Below are 19,895 nucleotides of genomic sequence, written 5' to 3'. Positions count from 1 at the left end.
GACAGCTATTTAAAATGGCCCCTAAGCGTAGTACTAAAGTGCTGTCTGGTTCCGTTCCTAAGTGCAAAACATTGTGATATGCCTTATAGAGAAATATTAATGTTAGATAAACTTAATTCAGGCATGTGCTATAGTGCTGTTGGCAGTAAGTTTAATGTTGATAAGTTGATATATATTAAATAAGTTGCCTATAAACAGACCCATACATGGGAAATGGACTTGGCCCAGTGGATAGGGCGTCCGTCTACCACATGGGAGGTCCGCGGTTCAAACCCCGGGCCTCCTTGACCCGTGTGGAGCTGGCCCACGCACAGTGCTGATGCGCGCAACGAGTGCCATGCCACGCAGGAGTGCCCCCGCAAAGGGGAGCCCCATGCACAAGGAGTGCGCCCCGTAAGGAGAGCCGCCCAGCGCAAAAGAAAGTGCAGCCTGCCCAAGAATGGCGCCACACACATGGAGAGCTGACGCAGCAAGATGACACAACAAAAAGAGACACAGATTGCCATGCCGCTGACAACAGAAGTGGATAAAAGAAGAACACGTAGTAAATGGACACAGAGAACAGACAACTGGGGTGGGGGGGGGAAGGGGAGAGAAACAAACGAACAAACAAAAAAAGATCCTATTCACAAATGACTCACCTAAACATATTCAAAGATACTATTTACAAATGGGTTCACACCCACAGAACACAGATTAAAATCTGAACATGTCTTTGGAAAAAAAAAACCAGACCCATACATACATAAAACAAGGTTTTATATTGGTCAATTGATGAAAATATTGTGACTATAGACTTGGGTGGCAAACTTATTTCCTAACTCACCATCAAAAGCAGACAGCAATTCCAAGTTATCGTCCATTTCACTGGTAGCTGAGACGGACTGCTTCACTTTCAGGTTGGTTTCACTAGGGTAAAGGACATATAGCCACCAGAGTGCAGGACATGTGCATGACAGCACAGATCTAGTTCATCCTACTTCTTCATGGAGTTTTAGAAAATAGGTATTGCCAGCAGAGGCTGGGCTACAGGTTTGAGCTATAGAGTCACTCCCACTGTTCCCTCTCTCATAGAGAGTATCCAGCTAGAAAGGCTCTGCAAGGAAGCAGAGCGTTTGCCTACTTACTCTCCTCTCACTCCCCACTTGTTGTCTTCAACAATCGCCACTACTTTAACCTATGAGGTCTTGCTGGCCACATGCTCTTAAGAAGTTGAATAAATATCACAAAACACCCTGGAAGTGGCAACTGCTCCCTTCAAGAACAGAGAGCAGGTTCTGGTGAAGAAACTATACACACATTCAAGGAAACAGATTCTTTATATCAATGTACCCATAAATATCTATAGGACCCATGAAGGGACCCCAATCAACAGTTTGCTGATTTGGGCATACATAGAGACACATTTCAATAAGCTTGTGGGCACCAAGAGGAAGAGTTGTAAGAATGCAGATTAATACAAAACTCCAAACGACAAGCTCTCTGAAGATGGCCCCCATTCCTCCTAAAACTTTTGCTTTTCACCTTAGTTAATTTATACCTTAAATCCTTTATAGAACATGGTTGTTTTACCAGTAAATAGTTACCTCCATAGTCATTTTCCTCCTGCAAACTTTGGAACTCTATCTTTTTACAGTCTGTTAACCTCTTTTTGGCTACTCAGCATTACTGAATATAGACAGAGCATCTTCATTTTAGGATGGAGAATATGGTGTTTATTTGCTCAGATTCTGCATCCCTGGATACTTATTTATTGCTGTCAAGACCTCAGCCTTAGACTTAAGGGACCCAAGAGTCTGGCTTTCTGTCTTCTCTCATATGGATATTTCTAGCCTCTCTGGCTTATGCACTCCAGCTTCCATCTGGGAATAGAATTTGTTCCCCATATCATGTATCTCCCTCAGTGAGGAGTCACCCTACACTGGCTAAATTATCTTAATGGAGTGACAGGAGGGAACACTTACCCATCCAGTTCTGCAGTTTCTATGTATGCCAAACTGTAGGGCTCACTGCTAGAGAGTAATAGTATATCTGCCTGTGGTCAGAAAAGTCAGAGAAGATAAGGAAAGCAGGAAGGTAGGCTTTTAACATTACAGTGTGACAAAAGCAGTCACCCCAGGAACTGATGCCTATTTTAAGTATTTACAGGCATGTGGTTTACTTTCTTTGTCTGAGACCCATCACTGCACCACACTCACTCTCCCAACAGTACTAATACTTTACCTGTAGATGGATAAGAATATACGGAATCTGCAAAGTGAGGCAAATGAAGGTCAACAAAAGCAGTGGGAGCAGAAGAAGTGCTGAAAGGGTTCCCTGGCATCCACTCAAGCCAAAAGAGAAAAAGCCATAGCCAAAAGAAGCACTCACCGTGACAGGGTGATTATTTTCTAGTTTTATTATATCTCCCACTTGGACGTTCATCCATTTGTCTTTCTTCACCCTGTAGAAGAAAATGGCACTTGAATCTCTGCTCTTAAAGTTTCCCCAATGCTCTGTTTTGACAATCAATAAAGAAAGAAAGAAAGAAGTCAAGGCTCAGAAAAGGACCAAATTGGTATGTGATGAAGAATAGGGCCCAATTCTCTTGACTTCAGACTATACTACTTGAGGAGACAGACCCTATTTTAAGGAAGTCCAAGCAAGCAGTTTCAATTTCTGGGAAGGAAGATGGTTCTCAATAAGGATTTTCCTAAAATCTTATAAAAGTGTATGTAGATATACACACAGATAATTATTTTTTAAGTAAAAGTAATATACTCAAATGGTAAAAACTAGTTCAAATAGTACAGAAGTGTATAAAGGAAAAAACTAAGTTTCCTCTCTCCCCAACCTTTAGTTTTTCTCACCAAAGGAAAACCACTGTTAGCAATTTTTGTTGGCATTTTTCTCTAGAAAATTCAATCTACAACATAATCACATAAAGTGTATTTTTCAAAGTTACACACTAGATATGCAATTTTCTGCACTTTGCATTTTTATTTAATAATATATCTTGGAGAGTACTTATAGAAGATGTGGCTCATTCTTTTTTAAATTTTTTATTTAAAAAAATTTTTTGGCTCATTCTTTTTGATAGCTAAAATGTATTCTGTCACATGGTTGTGCCAATTTTATTGGCTCCTCAAATCCCTACTTCCAATAAAAGGCAGCCTGACAGTAGAAACAGATTCTATAATAATACTGGGTCTCTTCCCTCCTCTTTTTTGTCCCTCAACTTTCCCAACTACAAAGGGTCCATAAATCCTTCTTCCCTAATAAAAGTCTAAGGAGGATGTATACATTGTCATGAGCACTTTGAAAATTTAACTACCCCCTTGCAATAATTCTATTACGCCAAGTACCCAAAGATCTTGCATCTCTTATAATATTCTTCATAATTTGCCTTATATTAAAGCTGTGGATCATGCCTGCCTCCCTCCATTCCTGCCAAAGGTAAATTGTTCAAAATTTTCATGTCCCCACTGAATATAAGCATTGGCCCAATATCTTAGATATCTATGACCAAACACCACAGCAGTGGGGTCAACAGATGACCTGAGCAAAGGCTGTAGTAGCATAGTCAATAGACCACATCAGAATGTACTAAAATGTTTAATGTTCTAAAGACAATGTCTCCATGATGACCCCTGCACTAATTTATTACATATTAAAAACATTTTATAATTAATTCATTGCTTTAACATATATTATTTCATTTCTATTTTCACAAGCATCTTCTAAGGGGGAGAGACACACTCTCCTTTATAGATAAGAAACATGGCACCTAGAGAGGTCTGAGGTCATATGGAAAGTTTAAGGCATATTAGAGCTAGAAACAAGTTCTTATGTCCAATCTGGGGTTCTTTTTACTGTTCTGAAATACCTTTCCAAAGAGCCCAGCATATCTGGCTTTGTCAAGGCCAGCCCTCTCCAAGAGAAGGTCCTACCTAAATTGGCTTCCCTAGAAGGACTTACTTGCCATTCACCAGTATCAGAACAGGACGGTTGTTGACTTTTTTGTCACTTTGGTGCCTTTTCTAAAATTACAAAAGAAAAGGTTTGGAAAATAGACATTTCAAACTGTATGTAGGAGGACAATATTTTGGAATATTACTCAATGTAGTTCCCCCTCTTTGTAATTTTCTTTCTCCCCAAACCCCAAGTCCTTCTATTAGTAAGACCAGATCAAAAGGCTAAAGGTGATTGCCTCTGGGAAACTGGGAAGTGAGAACAGTCAAAGAAACCAGGTAGAAAAAAGAGATAAAATCTTGGCTTTAAGTATCAAAAGCCAAAGCCCGAGGGAATGAAAACAAACAATTTATGCCAGAGACTAATGATAATAGTGGGATCACAGAGTTCCATATACTTTGGTAGGTATAGGGAAGGCTATTATTCTCAAGCACACCTCTACCTCCAAACATACAGAAGCTTCCTTCCACAACTGGTGCAGTGAGGAAAGAGGCCAATATTCAAAGACTAAACAGAATGGGGACAAATGCAGCGTATGTCCTGATGCCAGAACTTATATAAATCCCCTCCTTTCAGTTGAGATTACTCTTCAGGAAAAGGGTAGAACTGGTGAGGAGTGTGGAGAAACTGGAATTTGTAAGAATATTTATCCTAAAGAGACGTCTAAACTAGAAGTAATTGGGTTACTCTGAATTAGTAAATTAAGCTTTCAGCCCTTATTGGAAAGGGTGGGGGGGGCAGTTATCAGCTAAACTGAGTTCACTTACAGAGAAATAAAGTTACATTTTTTTCACTCTGAATTGTGATGGAAATTTAAACACCACATGTACAAATTTTAGGTTTTAAGAGTTAACAGAGTTAGAGAGCTGGAGAAGTTCATTCCATAAGCAATCCAAGGTAATCTCTGAAAATGGCTCACTATTTCCTTGACCCAGAAAACCCCACAAAATCACGTAAATCAAGAGGTTCAAATCTTCATGTTCACTTTAAGAACACCCAAAAAATTGCCCAGGCCATCAAGGGTATGCATATTTGAAAGTCAAGTATCTGAAAGATGTCACTTTAGAGAAGCAATGTGTACTGTTCCGTCATTACAACGGTGGCATTGGTAGGTGTGCCCAGGCCAAACAGTGGGGCTGGACACAGGGTCAGTGGCCCAAAAAGAGTGCTAAATTTTTGTTGCACATGCTTAAAAATGCAGAGAGTAATGCTGAACTTAAGGGATAAGATGTAGATTCTCTGGTCATCGAACACATCCAGGTGAACAAAGTCCCCAAGATGTACCATCGTTGCTTACAGAGCTCATGGATTATAGAAAAAGAAGAAATTGGTACTAAGCCAAAAGAGGAGGTTGCACAGAAAAAAAAGACATCTTAAAAGAAACAAAAACCCATGGCTCAGAAATAACTTCAGCATACAATAAATGTAAATAAAAGTTAAAAAAATTAAAAGCTGGAGAAAAATACTGCTCTCAAATGTTGGTCTAAAAATCTATTCTTGCAAAATCAGAAGAACTCTCTTAGGGAAGCCACAAGTAGGTAAACAGGACTGGCTTCTCAAATCTCACTAGTAGGCATGGTACTTGGTCCTTACCCTCACGTTTTGCGCCAGGCCTGCTGTAAGAACAAAAAGGAATCTCTGAAGAACTGAATATAAGCTAGTTTCTTCTTTCAAGGTCAGGAGAGAAGTTGGCCTCTGCATTTACCATGAGGCTTTCTAAAACCAGAGGATTCCTAGCTGTGAATACGTAATAGAATTGAAAGATGGAACAGAAAATAGGGAGAGTTGGAGAAGAGAAGGGTAATGTAGGTAAGGGACAAAAAAGAAAGAACAGGAGAAAGAGGGAGGAAGGGATAGAGGGATAAGGAAGATAAAAATGGGAGAAGGGGGAGAAGAGAAAGAGAAAGAGGGATGAGCGCAAAGCTGCATTATTAAAAAGGAGATGAAAGGAATCCTGTAAGAGAGGCTAAAAGTGGTGGTAATGGGAAGACAGAGAAAGTCCTTACATTGCCTCTTTGGCTGTGCATTGACCACCAATCTTGGGCCTAAAGGAACTTCATATTTTTCCGGGATATAAGGAAACAAAGGAAACATCTTTTTCCCCTCCCCCCCCCCCCAGCTCTTTTTAGTACTATATAGTTCTGGGAAGTTCTTCTTGCCCCACACCCTGACTAGATACAGTGAAGGACCAGAGGCCCAGGAAGTCACTTCACCAAGTCATCGACGGCATCTTTCACTCCTGTCATGGACAGCACCACCATCAGGGGTATCACAGTTGTGTACCATGCCAAGGAGGAGATCTGGGGAATCAACTGTGAGAGGGAAAGGGAGAGAATCTTGGGTCAGAAACCTTAAAGGACAATATATTGCCCCCCAACCCCCCACATCCAGTCTATTTTTACCTCCATAGGTTCATAATAAATTCAATTATCCTAGTTACTTCATACTATTGTAGCCTCTATAAGACCCCAAAAATATAGGTAAATATTTTCTTTAGGGAGGAGGAAAAAAGAGAAGACTGTAAATTGCCACCTATCTGACCTCAACTCCACCATCTTGGTTTTGATGGAAAAGGGCTGTATCTCCCCTTACAATGAAAGGCATTGGGCGGGGGAGTAGGGGGTAAGAGTGGACATGGGAAAACCACACACACTCTCACATCTCTTCAGCATAAGAAGAAGGGAGATGATCTGTCCCTATCTTTGAATGTGGCACTCTTATTTTCTAAATCGTTCTACTTCCTCTGCACTCCTTCATGTTAACTCTCTGTCAGGGAGGCTGGGACAAGATGGAGGAGTTGGTGGGTGCTGATAATTTCAGATGTGAGTGCAGTTGTATTTGGGGTGAAGAGTCTCTGACCTCCTACGGTCAAACTGAAACTGTGGCCATGTAGCCATGAAGAGGGGACTCCCCTTCCCTGGCGTTCAGTTGCCTTGTCTCCTTCCTATTGCAGGGACCTGTTTCACTCTGGCTAATCCTAACCACAGTTTTCCTAGGGTCTGGACTCTCAGACCCTAGGATAACTATGCCTTTTACCTAAAAAGAGGGAAGACATCATTCAGTTTAGGGAGGAGGAAATACTGATTATATAACCTGACCGCAGAGAGGTTGATAAAACACTCTGTATAAAAGGCCCCAAGAGGCAATACCTGTAGGAATAGTAAAATGAGGAAATATGCATTTGCAAGTCTCTGGAACTGTTCAAATAGGTTCATGGGCAGGAAGTTAAAGATATTATATTTTGAGGTCTTGATGGTATTGTTCTGTGAGTGAAAGAAAACAAGAACAAGAAGAGGAACAAAAGGCAGTTCAAAACTCTGGGTTGATAAATATCTACCCTCTTCCCCGTCTTAACAAAAACAAAGATGGCAAAGAATAGTTAGCGAAATAGGAAAAAGCTATCTAAATTCCTGCCACCACAGCGAGGGAGGAAAGAAGTATAGGAGTCTCCTCCCCACCCCACACCTTTCCCGGAGGCCTAGAGAAACCTGGAGGATGCAAGGATGGCAAGGTTGTTCAATGTGGGATTTTCTTTGGGGGCAGAATGTATCTCCTTTGCCCTAGAAAGAGTTATTTGTTTATTAGTTCTTTGTTATTGTTAATAATAATGATAAAATCAACAATAATAACACTTGTTGCATACTTACTATGTGCAAGGCATTGTTCTAAGTGTTTTATATTTAATAACTCATTTAATTCTCACAATAACCCTACTGAGTTAGTACTATCTTATCACCTTTTGAGGATGAGTAAATTAAGGCACTAAAGACAAATTATTTGCCCAATACTATACAGTTAGTTGCAGAATTGTGATTATAGTGTTTCCTAAAACCCAATCTAGTTGTGCAACAATCCAAATGCTTTCCTTTCATGGAATCAAAAATTCTTCAGTTTAATTTTACCCTCTGGCTCCTAATATCCTGCTTTAGCCTTAAATAGTAGGCAAGTCTGCTATTTCTGTCAGCTCTACTCCGGCTCTAATTCAGTTTTTCTTCACCTGGCAAACTCATTTGTTGTGTCTTTAATGTTGTTTTCAGTGTTGAAGGATGTCGAACTCTGAAAGCAAAGAATTCTCTTTTGACCTTAGCCCACTGAAGGTTCTATACTGACTGCTATCAGCACTGGAGAATCACCTGCCCCCTAATTGTCCTGAAAGAGTCTAAATACTTTTTGCCTATATCTAAGCTGCTATTTTGCTGAGTGAAAATGGGAACTTCTCTACCTCTTCTCAAGGTATTAACAGGACCACCTTAATTTCTACCTTTGGGTATTTAATTGTTAGTCCTAAGAAGCCAGATGTCAAGGGCTCTAGAAAAGTAGAAAAATGAGACCAAATAATTCCCTAAGGACAGGACTTCTTCCCTATCTTCTCCATCTACAAGGCCAAAACAAAAGAAGCAACCCACCCTTAGGTCCAGGAGTAGAGATACTGCTTAAGCATGAAGAATCTTGCTGGTCCATGCCTTGGGAGGACATCAAAGTCTTTTTCTTGGAAAACTCAAACCTCTCAGTCCTAAGACTAAAGCTTGAATCTTGGGCCACTGCCCAGGACATTAGATAGGCTATCCAGTCAACCCTTGCCCAAGATACCTTCCCTAGGGAAGAGAAGCTAGTCAAATGGTTATAGCACTTAGAGTTCAAAGACTCAAGCTAAAACTAAGATTTCTTTGGTGTTTCTCCATGGTTATGCAGTCAATAACCAATCAGACATTATCTGTTTCTCAGGCTTGCTCTGTTAACAGCCCTGGGCTGGGCTAAACTGGGGGGCTGAAAAAGAATTAAGACAAAATGTATTCTCATGTGTCTGTCTTGAATGGCGCTCTAAGTAAATGACCTCTAAGGGTCCTTCTAGCCCTGAGAGTATATTATTTTAACATAGAAATAGTCTAGCTTTATCATAAGATACTCTGAATTTCTCAGTGTCTAAGTCCAAATGGGCTCTGATACTTGAATTCAAAGATCTTTTGAAAGAAGGCCTTACTGAAGCAATTGGTCCATTTCATTTTACAGCTAATTAGTGTATTTCAGGTTTCTAATACTTGGATAGTATTTGTGAGGCAAACAAAGACCAAAACCATGTGCTGATTCTGCCTCAAGATAGAAATACCAGTACTTCTCCACCAACTTGGCAACAAGAGTGTTTTGTTCTACTCTTAAATGTCAAACCAGAAGCAGTATCTCAAGAATGTAAAACTTCTGCTTAAATATGAACTTACTCAGTGTTCAGTTCTTTTGGCAGTAGTGATGAAATTCCAGCACAATGGAGGTGGTGGATTTTGAGTTGGGTTATTTATTTATTTGGGTAGCAATAGCTGACTTAAGGCTCAGTGGGGGAATAAAGGAGAATGGAAAGCCAAGAATATAATGAGTATCAGTAGTTAGGGATAGGGAAGAAAAAAAGGAGTCAGAGTTGAAGAAATCAGAGAAACCAGAGGGAGAATGAGCAATGGTCAGGGCCAGAGAAATGAAATGGTTATTAAATTCATAATCAGTCAAATCTGTTATTTATTCATCAACTATTCAGAATTATCTACTGAATGTCAGGTATGTGCCAAGCATTGTGATAGGAACTGCAGATACATAGATGAATATGACATGTACCCTTTTAACAAGGGCTAATATTTTCTAGGAGAAAGAGAACTAGTGTTTTCCACAACCATAATTAGTTTAGTTTCCACAGCCACCATGTAAGGTGAATGCTATTATGCCCATTTTACAGATGAGGGAACCGAAGATCAGAGAAGTTAAATAACTTGCCTAAGGAGAAGAACTGTAATTCAAACTTAGATTTGTCTGGTGCCAAAACCTAGTTTTACTGCACTACAGTGCTTCTTATTTAGGTCTTAAAGAGAGATGGAGAAAACCTGCTCCCATGGTGATACTCTGAACACTGTTATTATCCAGAACCTCTCTATCTCAGAAATCACAAACTCTAATATCCCCCAGCAACTACAAATATATGTGTGTGACTAACTGAAAAAGACTGGAAACAGCCAAAATACCCATTTATAAGAGACTGGTTAAAAAAAAAAAATGATGCTACATCTACATAGGAAATACTAAGCAGCTGAAAAAAGAAAAGAAGGAAAAGTTATGTACTGATTATGAAAACATCTCTAAGTCATATTAAGTGGAAAAAGTAAGGTGCAGAATATTGTAAGAAAGTAAGGAAACAAGAATATATATTTGTATTTGCTTTACTTGTAAAAAGAAGCATTAAAAAATACATGAGAACCTAACAAAAGTGGTTCCCTACAGGGAGTAGATGTGAGTAAGTATGGGGTATTAGAAAATGACTTTTCACTATGTATCTTTTTATGAGTTACTTATTCATAAATATTCATAAGTGAAAAAATAAACAATCCAATAGAAATAGGCAAAGAGGATTAATAGGTAGTTTCCAGAAAAACAAATACAAAAGGCTAATTAATATGAAAAGATTATGACTGTCACTCAAAATTAAGGAAAGACAGATAAGAAAATGTCACTTTTCATCTAAAAGCCTGGAAATGATTAAAAAGAATACCCAATTTGGCAGGCATGTGGAGAAATGGGCAGTCACTACTCTAGATAGAAGTATAAATGCATACATTCTTTTAGAGTGCAATCTGGCAGTAAGTATAAAAATTTTAAATGCATTTTCCTTTTGATCCAGCCAATTCACTTCTAGGAAACTCTCATAAGATATATTCATACTGGTGTCAAAATATATGTACAATGGTGCTAATTCAGGACAACTTATCAGAGAAAAACACTGAAAACATTCAAATGTTCATCAATAAAAGACTGGTTAAGTAAATTTAGGAACATCAATATAATGGGAAACTATGCAACTATTAAATGAATAAGATAGATGTATATATATTGTCATGGAGAGATGTCTAAGTGAAAAAGAAAATTGTTGAACTATGTTTTCTGTTGTGTAAGAAAAAGCATATATTTGTAGACAAATTTACTTACATAGATAAGATACAGCTGTAGATATAGATGGATATGCAAAAATATTTAGAAAGATACATACCAAATACACACCAAATTGTTAAAAGTGGTTACTTTTGGGGAATGGAACTGGCATTGTAAAATCTTGGGCAGTGTGTTAATATTAGGATTGTTGTACGAGTTAAATGAAGTAATGATTGTGCAGTTTTAACACAGTAACACAGTACCTGGCACATAGTATCAAAAATGTTATTATTGCTATTTTAAAAATATCAACAAAAAATTGAAATTGAATCTCCTGGTTTCAAAGAGTATGAGCTGGCTGGGGGGTAGTGGATATATTTCTAACAAATATTCCTCAGATTCTGTGACTGTGATTTTAAGTTTTTCTTCAGTGGCTAAATAGGATACTTTCCTACATATTGTTGATTCTTGTGACACTCAAAGTTGCTGAATGTGTTTCGTATGGAGCCATAATCTCTGCTCCCTTCACATGATTTCTTTAGAATCATTTCTTTTCTAGGAGTTACCTCTAAAACTCAAAATCTAAAAGACATGTTCTCCCCAGAGCTTAGGTCACTGGATTAATTTTGGTTTCTGAACCCTCACTGCACCGGCCACCACTGTATAGGAGCTTGAAAGAAAGTAGAACCTATGTTTTAGGATCCATATCTGCAAGGAATTACCTGTACCACCAAGAGAGGGGAATATTATGGGATAAAACCAGCCCCCTTTGATATAGGCAGAGACCCAACACTTACCGGATATCCAAATAATGCATTGAATTCTCTGTTGTTGGCTTGTAGATATCTCTCTTGTTCTGAAAAAAGCAAAGTGAAATGATGAGAAGGATGCCCTTCTGTAGATAAGCCTTGGATGCTGGCTGCTAATGGAGACTTCACTAGATCCTCATACTTTCTTGCTGAGGATATCTGTCTTCAAATGGAATTTTGTCTTTTGTAGTCAAAGAATCAAGAAATAGAATAAAAATGTAAATCCTCAAGTGTTCAAGATTTCTGGAGATAACATGATAAGTAACTCCTGAGTTCTCCACCCATAATACATCTAGTAATTCCTAGACTATGTCTCTACTATGTTGGTCCTCATCCTGTACCAACATTACTGCCAAACACAGAAACCCCCTCATAAGTCAATTCCAGCCCTTGTCTTAAGGAGATCTGAGGCTCTTTTCCAAGCTAGCCTTTCCTAATCTTGCCTAGTTAAATTTAAATTAATAAATCATTACTGAGCATCTGCATAGAAGCTAGTGTGCTAGATACTGTGGGGAAAGGGCAGATAAAAAGATGAGTAAAATAGTCACTGATTTCAAGGGGTTTACAGTTTAGTAGGAGTAGCCTGATTACTATAACCCATGACGAAATCATCTCATCAAAACATATGTGTTACCAACTATTACAAATAGTGAGCATGGTAGCATGTTATGAAAAATCTTTAAAAGTATATATATTATCAATACATTTTTTTTGTTCTGAATGAAAAATTCCTGTAATTTCTTCAGTTATCCCTTGGTTTAACAAGCATTGATAGAGTTCTCCTCATGTCTCAGGCCCTGTGCAAAGTCCTAGGGTTACCAGAGGAGGAATAGATCATCCCTGACCATCTCAGGACTCCTATGCCTAGTGGGAGAAACAAACATAAAAAAAATTTCAGTCTAATGTAAGAGCAATAATATAGGTAAGCATGGGGTGTTAGGAGTGCTAGGAGATTGGGTTGGGGTCAGGTAGAAAAGGGCATGGAAGTGTTCCTGGAGGAGAAGATGCCTGAATTATTTAGTTGATATGGAATAAGCACTTCTCAGTTCTCTTAAGCCTAAATATTACCTCAAACAACCTAGAATTTAGCCTGATGGTTGACAATGCTTCTAGACCTTCTAACACTAATTCACCTAGTAATTCCTAGACTGTCTCCACAGAAGTTTTTTCCCTCAGAGTGGTCCCTAACAAACCCTATGTTTAAGGCTTATACTGGGAATCCTTTTCTGAACCTCTTTGGGCCCTCTAAGGTCCTCCTTGGTTCATGGTTTAAGAAACTTCTTCATTGGCCCTCAAAGAGTCTCCTCTAGGATATAGACTACTCTGATCTTGAACTCACTCATTTTAACCCTCTTAGAGGAATCTCTGGCTCTGGATCCTGAAATCCCAACCCTGCAACTGCTCTTTTTCTTTAAAATATAATTCACATACCACGAAATTTATCCTTTTGGAGTGTATAATTCAATGTATTTAGTATACTGGTAAGGTGCAACCATCACCAAAAAGAAACCCCACACCCATTAATAGTAACTTCAAATTCCCTCTTCCTCCCAGCCCTTGCCAACCACTAATATTTATGTCTTTTTGGAATTGCCTATTCTTGACACTTTATTTATATAGCATCATATACTATGTGATCTTTTGTTATTGGCTTCTTTCACTTAGTATCTTGTTTTCAAGGTTCATCCATGTTATAGCATGTGTCAATATTTTATTCCATTTTTGATACTGAGAAACAAGTTTTTATTCAACAAATAAGAAATCACATAAGTTTTGGATAACAGTATTCACATATACAATATATGGTACTCCCACATATCCAACATCAAACCCTTGTCCCTTCCCAAACAATGATCTTTTTACATGTTCATATTATATTTGCTGCAGCTGATGTACAGATATTGAAAGAATAGCTTTCAAACATAGTTCTATTTGGGCTTACATTATGGTTTATATTTTAGACTATACAATTTTCTAAATTTTTAGTTATCTTATGTTTTACATTATGGTTTGCATTTTAGCCTACAGACTTTTATACATTTTTAGTGTAATTTAACATGTCCTATATCCATCATTGCATGACTTGTGGAACACTTCCATTGCCCCATAGTTACACTGATTCCGTTCATTCAATACCTCTTACCCCCTCCCCTCAGGGCCCACCGTGACAATCAATCTTCATTACTTGAAGGACCATATTCAGAGATACTTGCAACAATGCTGAGGGCTTGACGTACTTGACTGCCCTAACCCACTGGGAGCCACCAATTCTCTCGAGAGACACAATTCCCTCTGTTTGAGAATGTCAGTCCTCTCCAGGTTGTGGGTATACCTTCACTCTCATTGTATGGGTCTCCACCCAATGATATAACCCATTATGACAAAACGAGCACTCACACACTCCTTAGAAACTTGCCCTGTGTCAGATGACCCCCTCTTAAGCATCTTAAACAGGTAACCTTCTGTACTATATTTTCTAAAGAGTTTTTGCTACATTATAATTTCAACCACATACCTGAAAATCTCCTATGTTCAAATGTTCCCCCACCCTCCCCCAAATTTCTTGAGCCATCTGACTCATTCTCTCATTCCTAGCCCCGCTCAAGCCCACAAAGCCCCACCCAAAGATATCCCTATGCCCCCATTTTATCTCTTCCCTGTACAAATACTTACCCCCAGCTTATCATAGGTTTCACCCATGTAGGTGTCAGCTCACAACCTTCCTCTACCCCCCAACTTCCTTTAAGCCTATCATCTAGTCTCTAGCTCTCTAAGATAGCTTAGTTTACTTATTTCATACCAGAGAGGTCATGTAGTATTTTTCCTTCAATGCCTGGGTTGCTTCACTCAACATAAGGTTCTCAAGATTCATCCATGTTATCACATGTGTTTGTACTGTATTTGTTTTTATAGCTGAGTAGTATTCCATTGTATGGATATACCACATTTTATTTATCCATTCATCTGTTGATGGGCATTTGGGTTGGTTTCAACTTCTGGCAATAGTGAATGGTGCTTCTATGAACATTGGTGTGTATATATCAATTTGTGTCCTTGGGACATGACACCTGGGGATGAGCCTCCCTGGGGCCAAGGGATTACTATCAAGCACCAGTTGAAGATGTAATTAGAAAAAGGCCTTGAATAAAAAGGTCAACTCAGACCAGCAGAATATCTCAGCCTACATGTAATATCAGGTGTTAAAAACTGTTTTTTTTACTTTGGGTTAAAGGGGGAAATGGAAAGGACGAATGAGTTTATATGGCTGAGTCTTCAAAAAAGAGTCAGGAGGTCATCAGAGGGGTAACGCTTATGCATGCCTCAGCAGGGTACCAGAGACAGCCAAAATAGGTAGAAACCCAGGTACTGGTTCTGAGGGATATAGAGACCCACAGGTTCTATGATCATGGCAGATGACTCTGGAGTTCAGTGCCATGTCAGTTGGCCCTACTTTGGAGTTTGTGTTCCTGAGTGTGATGGAGTTGGACTCAGATATTACCTTTCTACACATGCCTCTTCTGTTACTTTTACTGGATCTGTGGATGGCATTGGGGTTGGTGTATACTCAGGAGACCAGAATCTCTGGACTTTCCATGTGACAGCCAGGCCCTGAGCCTCAGCAGACTTGCAACTCCTACCCTCTGGTTTATTGGACTTACCCTGGCCAGCTAACAGGGAGGCAAAGAAGTTCAACCACCACACCAAGGAGCCAAGAGTGCCTACAACTGCAAGTAGGAGAATTGCATCCATCACCCATATGGAATCTAAGCCCCCTCTTGATGTAGAGGGGGACTGGACATAAACATCCCAGGGTCCACAGGATGGAGGAATAGAGTATGGATTAGAGTGGACTTACTGGTGTTCTGTTGTGGAACTATTGTGACTAGTAATCGAAGAAATTATAGCATTGATGTGGAGAAAGTGGCCATGGTAGCTGCTGATGGTAGGGAGAGGGGAGAAGAGATATAATGTGGAGGCATTTTCAGGATTTGGAGTTGTCCTTGTGTGGTGCTGCAGGGACAGATGCTGGACATTGTGTGTCCTGCCATGGCCCACTAGGTGGAATGAGGGAGAGTAGAGACTACAATGTAGACCACTGTCCATGTGGTGCAGCAGTGCTCCAAAACGTATTCACCAGGTGCAGTGAATGTGCCACGATGATGGAGGAGGTTGTTGATGTGGGAGGAGTGGCATGAGGTGGGTAGGGGATATATGGGGACCTCATATTTTTTTAATGTAACATTTAAAAGAAAATAAAGAAAAAAAGAAATCAGAAGTATAAAAATTAAATGAAATTAAATTAGGAAATAACATATATACACTGTAATCACTATCATTTACCATTATATTGCATTTTAATCATGGTAAAATACATATAACAAAATTTACCACCAAACCATTTTAAAGTATATAACTCAGTGTCATTTAGCACATTAACAATGTTATGCAACCATCACTTCTATCTAGTTCCAGAACATTTTCATCAAACCAAAAGGAAACCCCATACCTGTTAGGCAGTCACTCCCTACATCCCCTTCTCCCAAGACCCTGGCAACCACTTACCTGCTTTCTGAACTTATGATTTGCTGATTCTGGATAATTCATATAAATGGAATCATGCAATATGTATGTAGTCTTCTGTGACAGCTTCTTTCACTTAGCATAATAATGTTTTCAAGATTCAACCATATTGTGGCATGTTTGAGTATTTCATTCCTTTTATGGATGAATTCTATTGTATGGCTATACCATGTTTTGCTTATCCATTCATCAGTTGATGGATATTTGGGTGGTTTCCACTTTTTGGCTATTCTGAATAGTGATATTATGAACATTTGTGTACAAGTTTTTGTGTGAACATATATTGTCAATTCTCTTGGGTATATACCTAGGAGTAGAATTACTGATCATATGGCAACTCTATGTCTAACTTTTTGAGGAACAGCCAAACTTTTTTCACAACAGCTATACCATTTTATATTTCTACCAGCAATGTATGAAAATCCCACTTCTCTCCACATCCTTGCCAGAACTTGTTATTGTCTGTCTTTTATGTTTTAGCCATTTTAGTAAGGCAAAGTGGCATCCATCTCATTAAGGTTTTGATTTGCTTTTTCCTGATGACTAATGATGATGTTGAACAAGCATCTTTTTTTTTTTCAAATTAAATCAGTACTTTAATTCTATTTTTTAATAGGACAGGCATTTTCCAAAAATAAATTCCTGCCTTACATTTTTTTTTACGTTTTTTTAAATTGAAGTATATCATTCATACATGATAAACAAGCATCTTTTTATGAGCCATTGGCCTTTTGGAGAACTGTGTATTCAAATCCTCTGTCAATTTATAAATTGTTATTTTTGAATCACTCACTTGTAAGAGTTCTTTATATATTCTGGATACTAGACACTTATCAAATATATGATTTGAAAATATTTTCTCCCATTCTGTGAGTTGCCTTTTTCACTTTCTTGATAGTTTCCTTTGAAGCAGAAAAGCTTTTAAATTTGATGAAGTCTGATTTATTTGTTTTTTCTCTTTGGTTGCTTGTGTTGTTGTTGCTAAGAAACCATTGCCTAATCTAAGAACATGAAGATTTACTTCTTATGCTTCTTTATGAGAGTTTTATTATTTTGGCTCTTACATTTAGGTCTTTGATTTTTTTTTTATAAAGATACTTAAATTACATAAATAGTATATTTAAAAAATGTAGGGGGGAAGCGGACTTGGCCCAATGGATAGGGCGTCCACCTACCACATGGGAGGTCCATGGTTCAAACCCCGGGCCTCCTTGACCTGTGTGGAGCTGGCCCATGTGCAGGGCTGATGCGTGCAAGGAGTGTTGTGCCACGCAGGGGTGTCCCCTGTGTAGGGGAGCCCCACGTGAAAGAAGTGCGCCCCATAAGGAGAGCCACCCAGCACAAAAGAAAGTGCAGCCTGCCCAAGAATGGTGCCGCACACACGGATAGCTGACACAACAATGATGCAACAAAAAGAAACACAGATTCCCGGTGCCACTGATAAGGATAGGAGTGGTCACAGAAGAACACATGTGAATGGACACAGAGAGCAGACAACTGGGCGGGGGGGAGGAGGGGAGAGAAATAAATTTTTAAAAAAATCTTAAAAAATAAATGTAGGGGATTCCCATATGCCCCATACCCTACCCCTCCCACACTTTCCCACATTAACAACACTCTTCATTAGTATGGTACATTTGTTACAATTGATGAACACATACTGGAGCACTGCCACTAAGCATGCATTAAAGTTTACATTGTAGTTTACTCTCTCTCCCACTCAATTCTGCAGGTTATGGCAAGATATATAATGGCCTGCATGTATCATTGCAATGCCACTCAGAACAATTCCCAAGTCCAGAAAATGCCCCAGCATTACCCCTGTTTTTCCCTCTCCCTGCCCTCAGAACCTCCAGTGGCCACTGCCTACGCATCAGTGATATAGTTTCTTCCATTGCTAGGATCACAATAAGTCTATAGTAGAATACCAGTAAGTCTACTTTAGTGTATAGTTCATTCCCCAATCCTGAGGATTCTGGGATTGTGATATCTACTCCAACTCTAATTGAGAGGGGGCTATGATCCCATAGGGCTGATGGATGGGACTCTCTTCCTTGCAATGTAGACTCTCTTGGTTCTTTGGTATGGTAGTTGTCCATCATCACCTCCTTGCTAGTTATCCAGTGTGAGACCAATGAACTGTAGAGTAGGTGTTGCAACTCTGTTGAGATTCAGGGTCCAGTTGGCACATGGACAGTCCAAAGATTTAAGTCTCTTGGCTGTACACCTACCAACTCTAGTACTAATTATAGGTTTAACTAGAAGAACAGAAGAGCCATGAGGGCTGTGGAAACATCCAGACACTATAGTCAGGGCAGATAGCTCAGGAGTTTGGTGCCTTGCCAGTGGGCCCTACTTTGGAATTTATGCTCCCCAGGGTGACAGAGTTGGACTCAGTTGTGATTTGCCTACATACGATTTTTTTTTTTTTAAAGCAGTTTTATTGAGATATATTCACATATGATACAGTTTATCAAAGGCTTTTAGTATAAACACAATGTTATGTGTTCACCACCATAAAAAAATTTTAGAACAATTACTCCAGAAAGAAGCCACTGCCTAATCCAAGGTCATGATGATTTACTTCTTATGTTTCTTTATATGAGTTTTATAGTTCTGGCTCTTACATTTAGGTCTTTGATTCTTTTTGAGATAGTTTTTTCATATGGAGTGATGTTGGGTCCAAATTCTTTTTTCTTTGCATGTGCTCTCCAGTTGTCCCAGCACCATTTGTTGAAAAGACTATTCTTTCCCCATTGAATGGACTTGGCACCCTTGGATGCTAAATTCTATTCCATTGGTCTCTATGTAAATCTTTATGCCAGTACCACATTGTCCTGCTTACTACAACTTCTGAAATCAGGAAATGGGATGCCTCCAACTCTGTTCTTCTTTTTCAAGATTGTTTTGGCTATTTGGGGTCTCTTGCATCCCCATATGAATTTTATGATCAGCTTGTATATTCATGAAAAAAAGGCAGTTGTAATTTTAGTAGGGAGTGCATTGAGTATGTAGATCAATTTGAGGAGTACTGCCATTGTAACAATATTAAGCTTTCCAATCCATGAACATGGGATGTCTTTCAATTTAGTATGTCTTCTTTGATTTCTTTCAACAATGTTTTGTAGTTTTCAGTGTACAAGTTCTGCATTTCTTTTGTTATATTTATTCCTAAGTATTTTATTCTTTTTGATACTATTTTAATTTCATTCTCTGTTCATTACAAGTATATAGAATACAACTGATTTTTGTATATTGAGTTTGTATCCTACAATGTTGCTGAACTAGTTAATCTCTAAAGGTTTTTTTCTATGAATTTTTCTATGAATTTTTAAGGGTTTTCTATATATATTATACAATAATGTCATCTACAAATAGAGATAATTTTGCTTTTTTCCAATCTGAATGTCTTTTTTTTTCCTTGCCTAACTGCTTGGATAGGACCTCTAGTACATGTTGAAAAGAGGTGATGAGAGTGGACATTTTTTTCTTCTTCCTGATCTTAGGGGCAAAGTTTGTTTGTTTTTTTAAAGATTTTATTTATTTTTCTCCCCGCCCCTCCCCCAACTCCTCATTGTCTATTCTCTGTGTCCATTTCCTGTGTGTTCCTCTGTGTCTGCTTGTATTCTTGTCAGGCGGCACCTGGAATCT

The 19,895-nt window shown here is 38.8% G+C and overlaps 1 protein-coding gene across 2 annotated transcripts in view; it reads right to left on the bottom strand.

Moving 5' to 3' along the window:
• LOC101438270 (phospholipid-transporting ATPase FetA-like) overlaps positions 1 to 19,895 on the bottom strand; it is a 216,293-nt gene that overhangs the window by 97,558 nt on the left and 98,840 nt on the right. For both annotated transcript variants that reach the window (XR_011649425.1, XM_058302050.1), the window contains exons 4-10: positions 11,652 to 11,710; positions 7,101 to 7,214; positions 6,165 to 6,263; positions 3,958 to 4,019; positions 2,371 to 2,443; positions 1,965 to 2,035; positions 827 to 909 (exon numbers count right to left, since the gene is read on the bottom strand). Coding sequence is in view for 1 of the 2 variants with exons in the window: in XM_058302050.1 (XP_058158033.1) it covers positions 827 to 909; positions 1,965 to 2,035; positions 2,371 to 2,443; positions 3,958 to 4,019; positions 6,165 to 6,263; positions 7,101 to 7,214; positions 11,652 to 11,710 (561 nt within the window). In the remaining variant the exon portion in view is untranslated. The remainder of the gene's footprint in view (positions 1 to 826; positions 910 to 1,964; positions 2,036 to 2,370; positions 2,444 to 3,957; positions 4,020 to 6,164; positions 6,264 to 7,100; positions 7,215 to 11,651; positions 11,711 to 19,895) is intronic.

Source organism: Dasypus novemcinctus, chromosome 8, assembly GCF_030445035.2.
Source record: "Dasypus novemcinctus isolate mDasNov1 chromosome 8, mDasNov1.1.hap2, whole genome shotgun sequence".
In the NCBI taxonomy this organism is placed as follows: Eukaryota; Metazoa; Chordata; class Mammalia; order Cingulata; family Dasypodidae; genus Dasypus; species Dasypus novemcinctus.
Note: the sequence above shows the minus strand (reverse complement) of the source record. Positions and strands in the feature narration are given on the sequence as shown.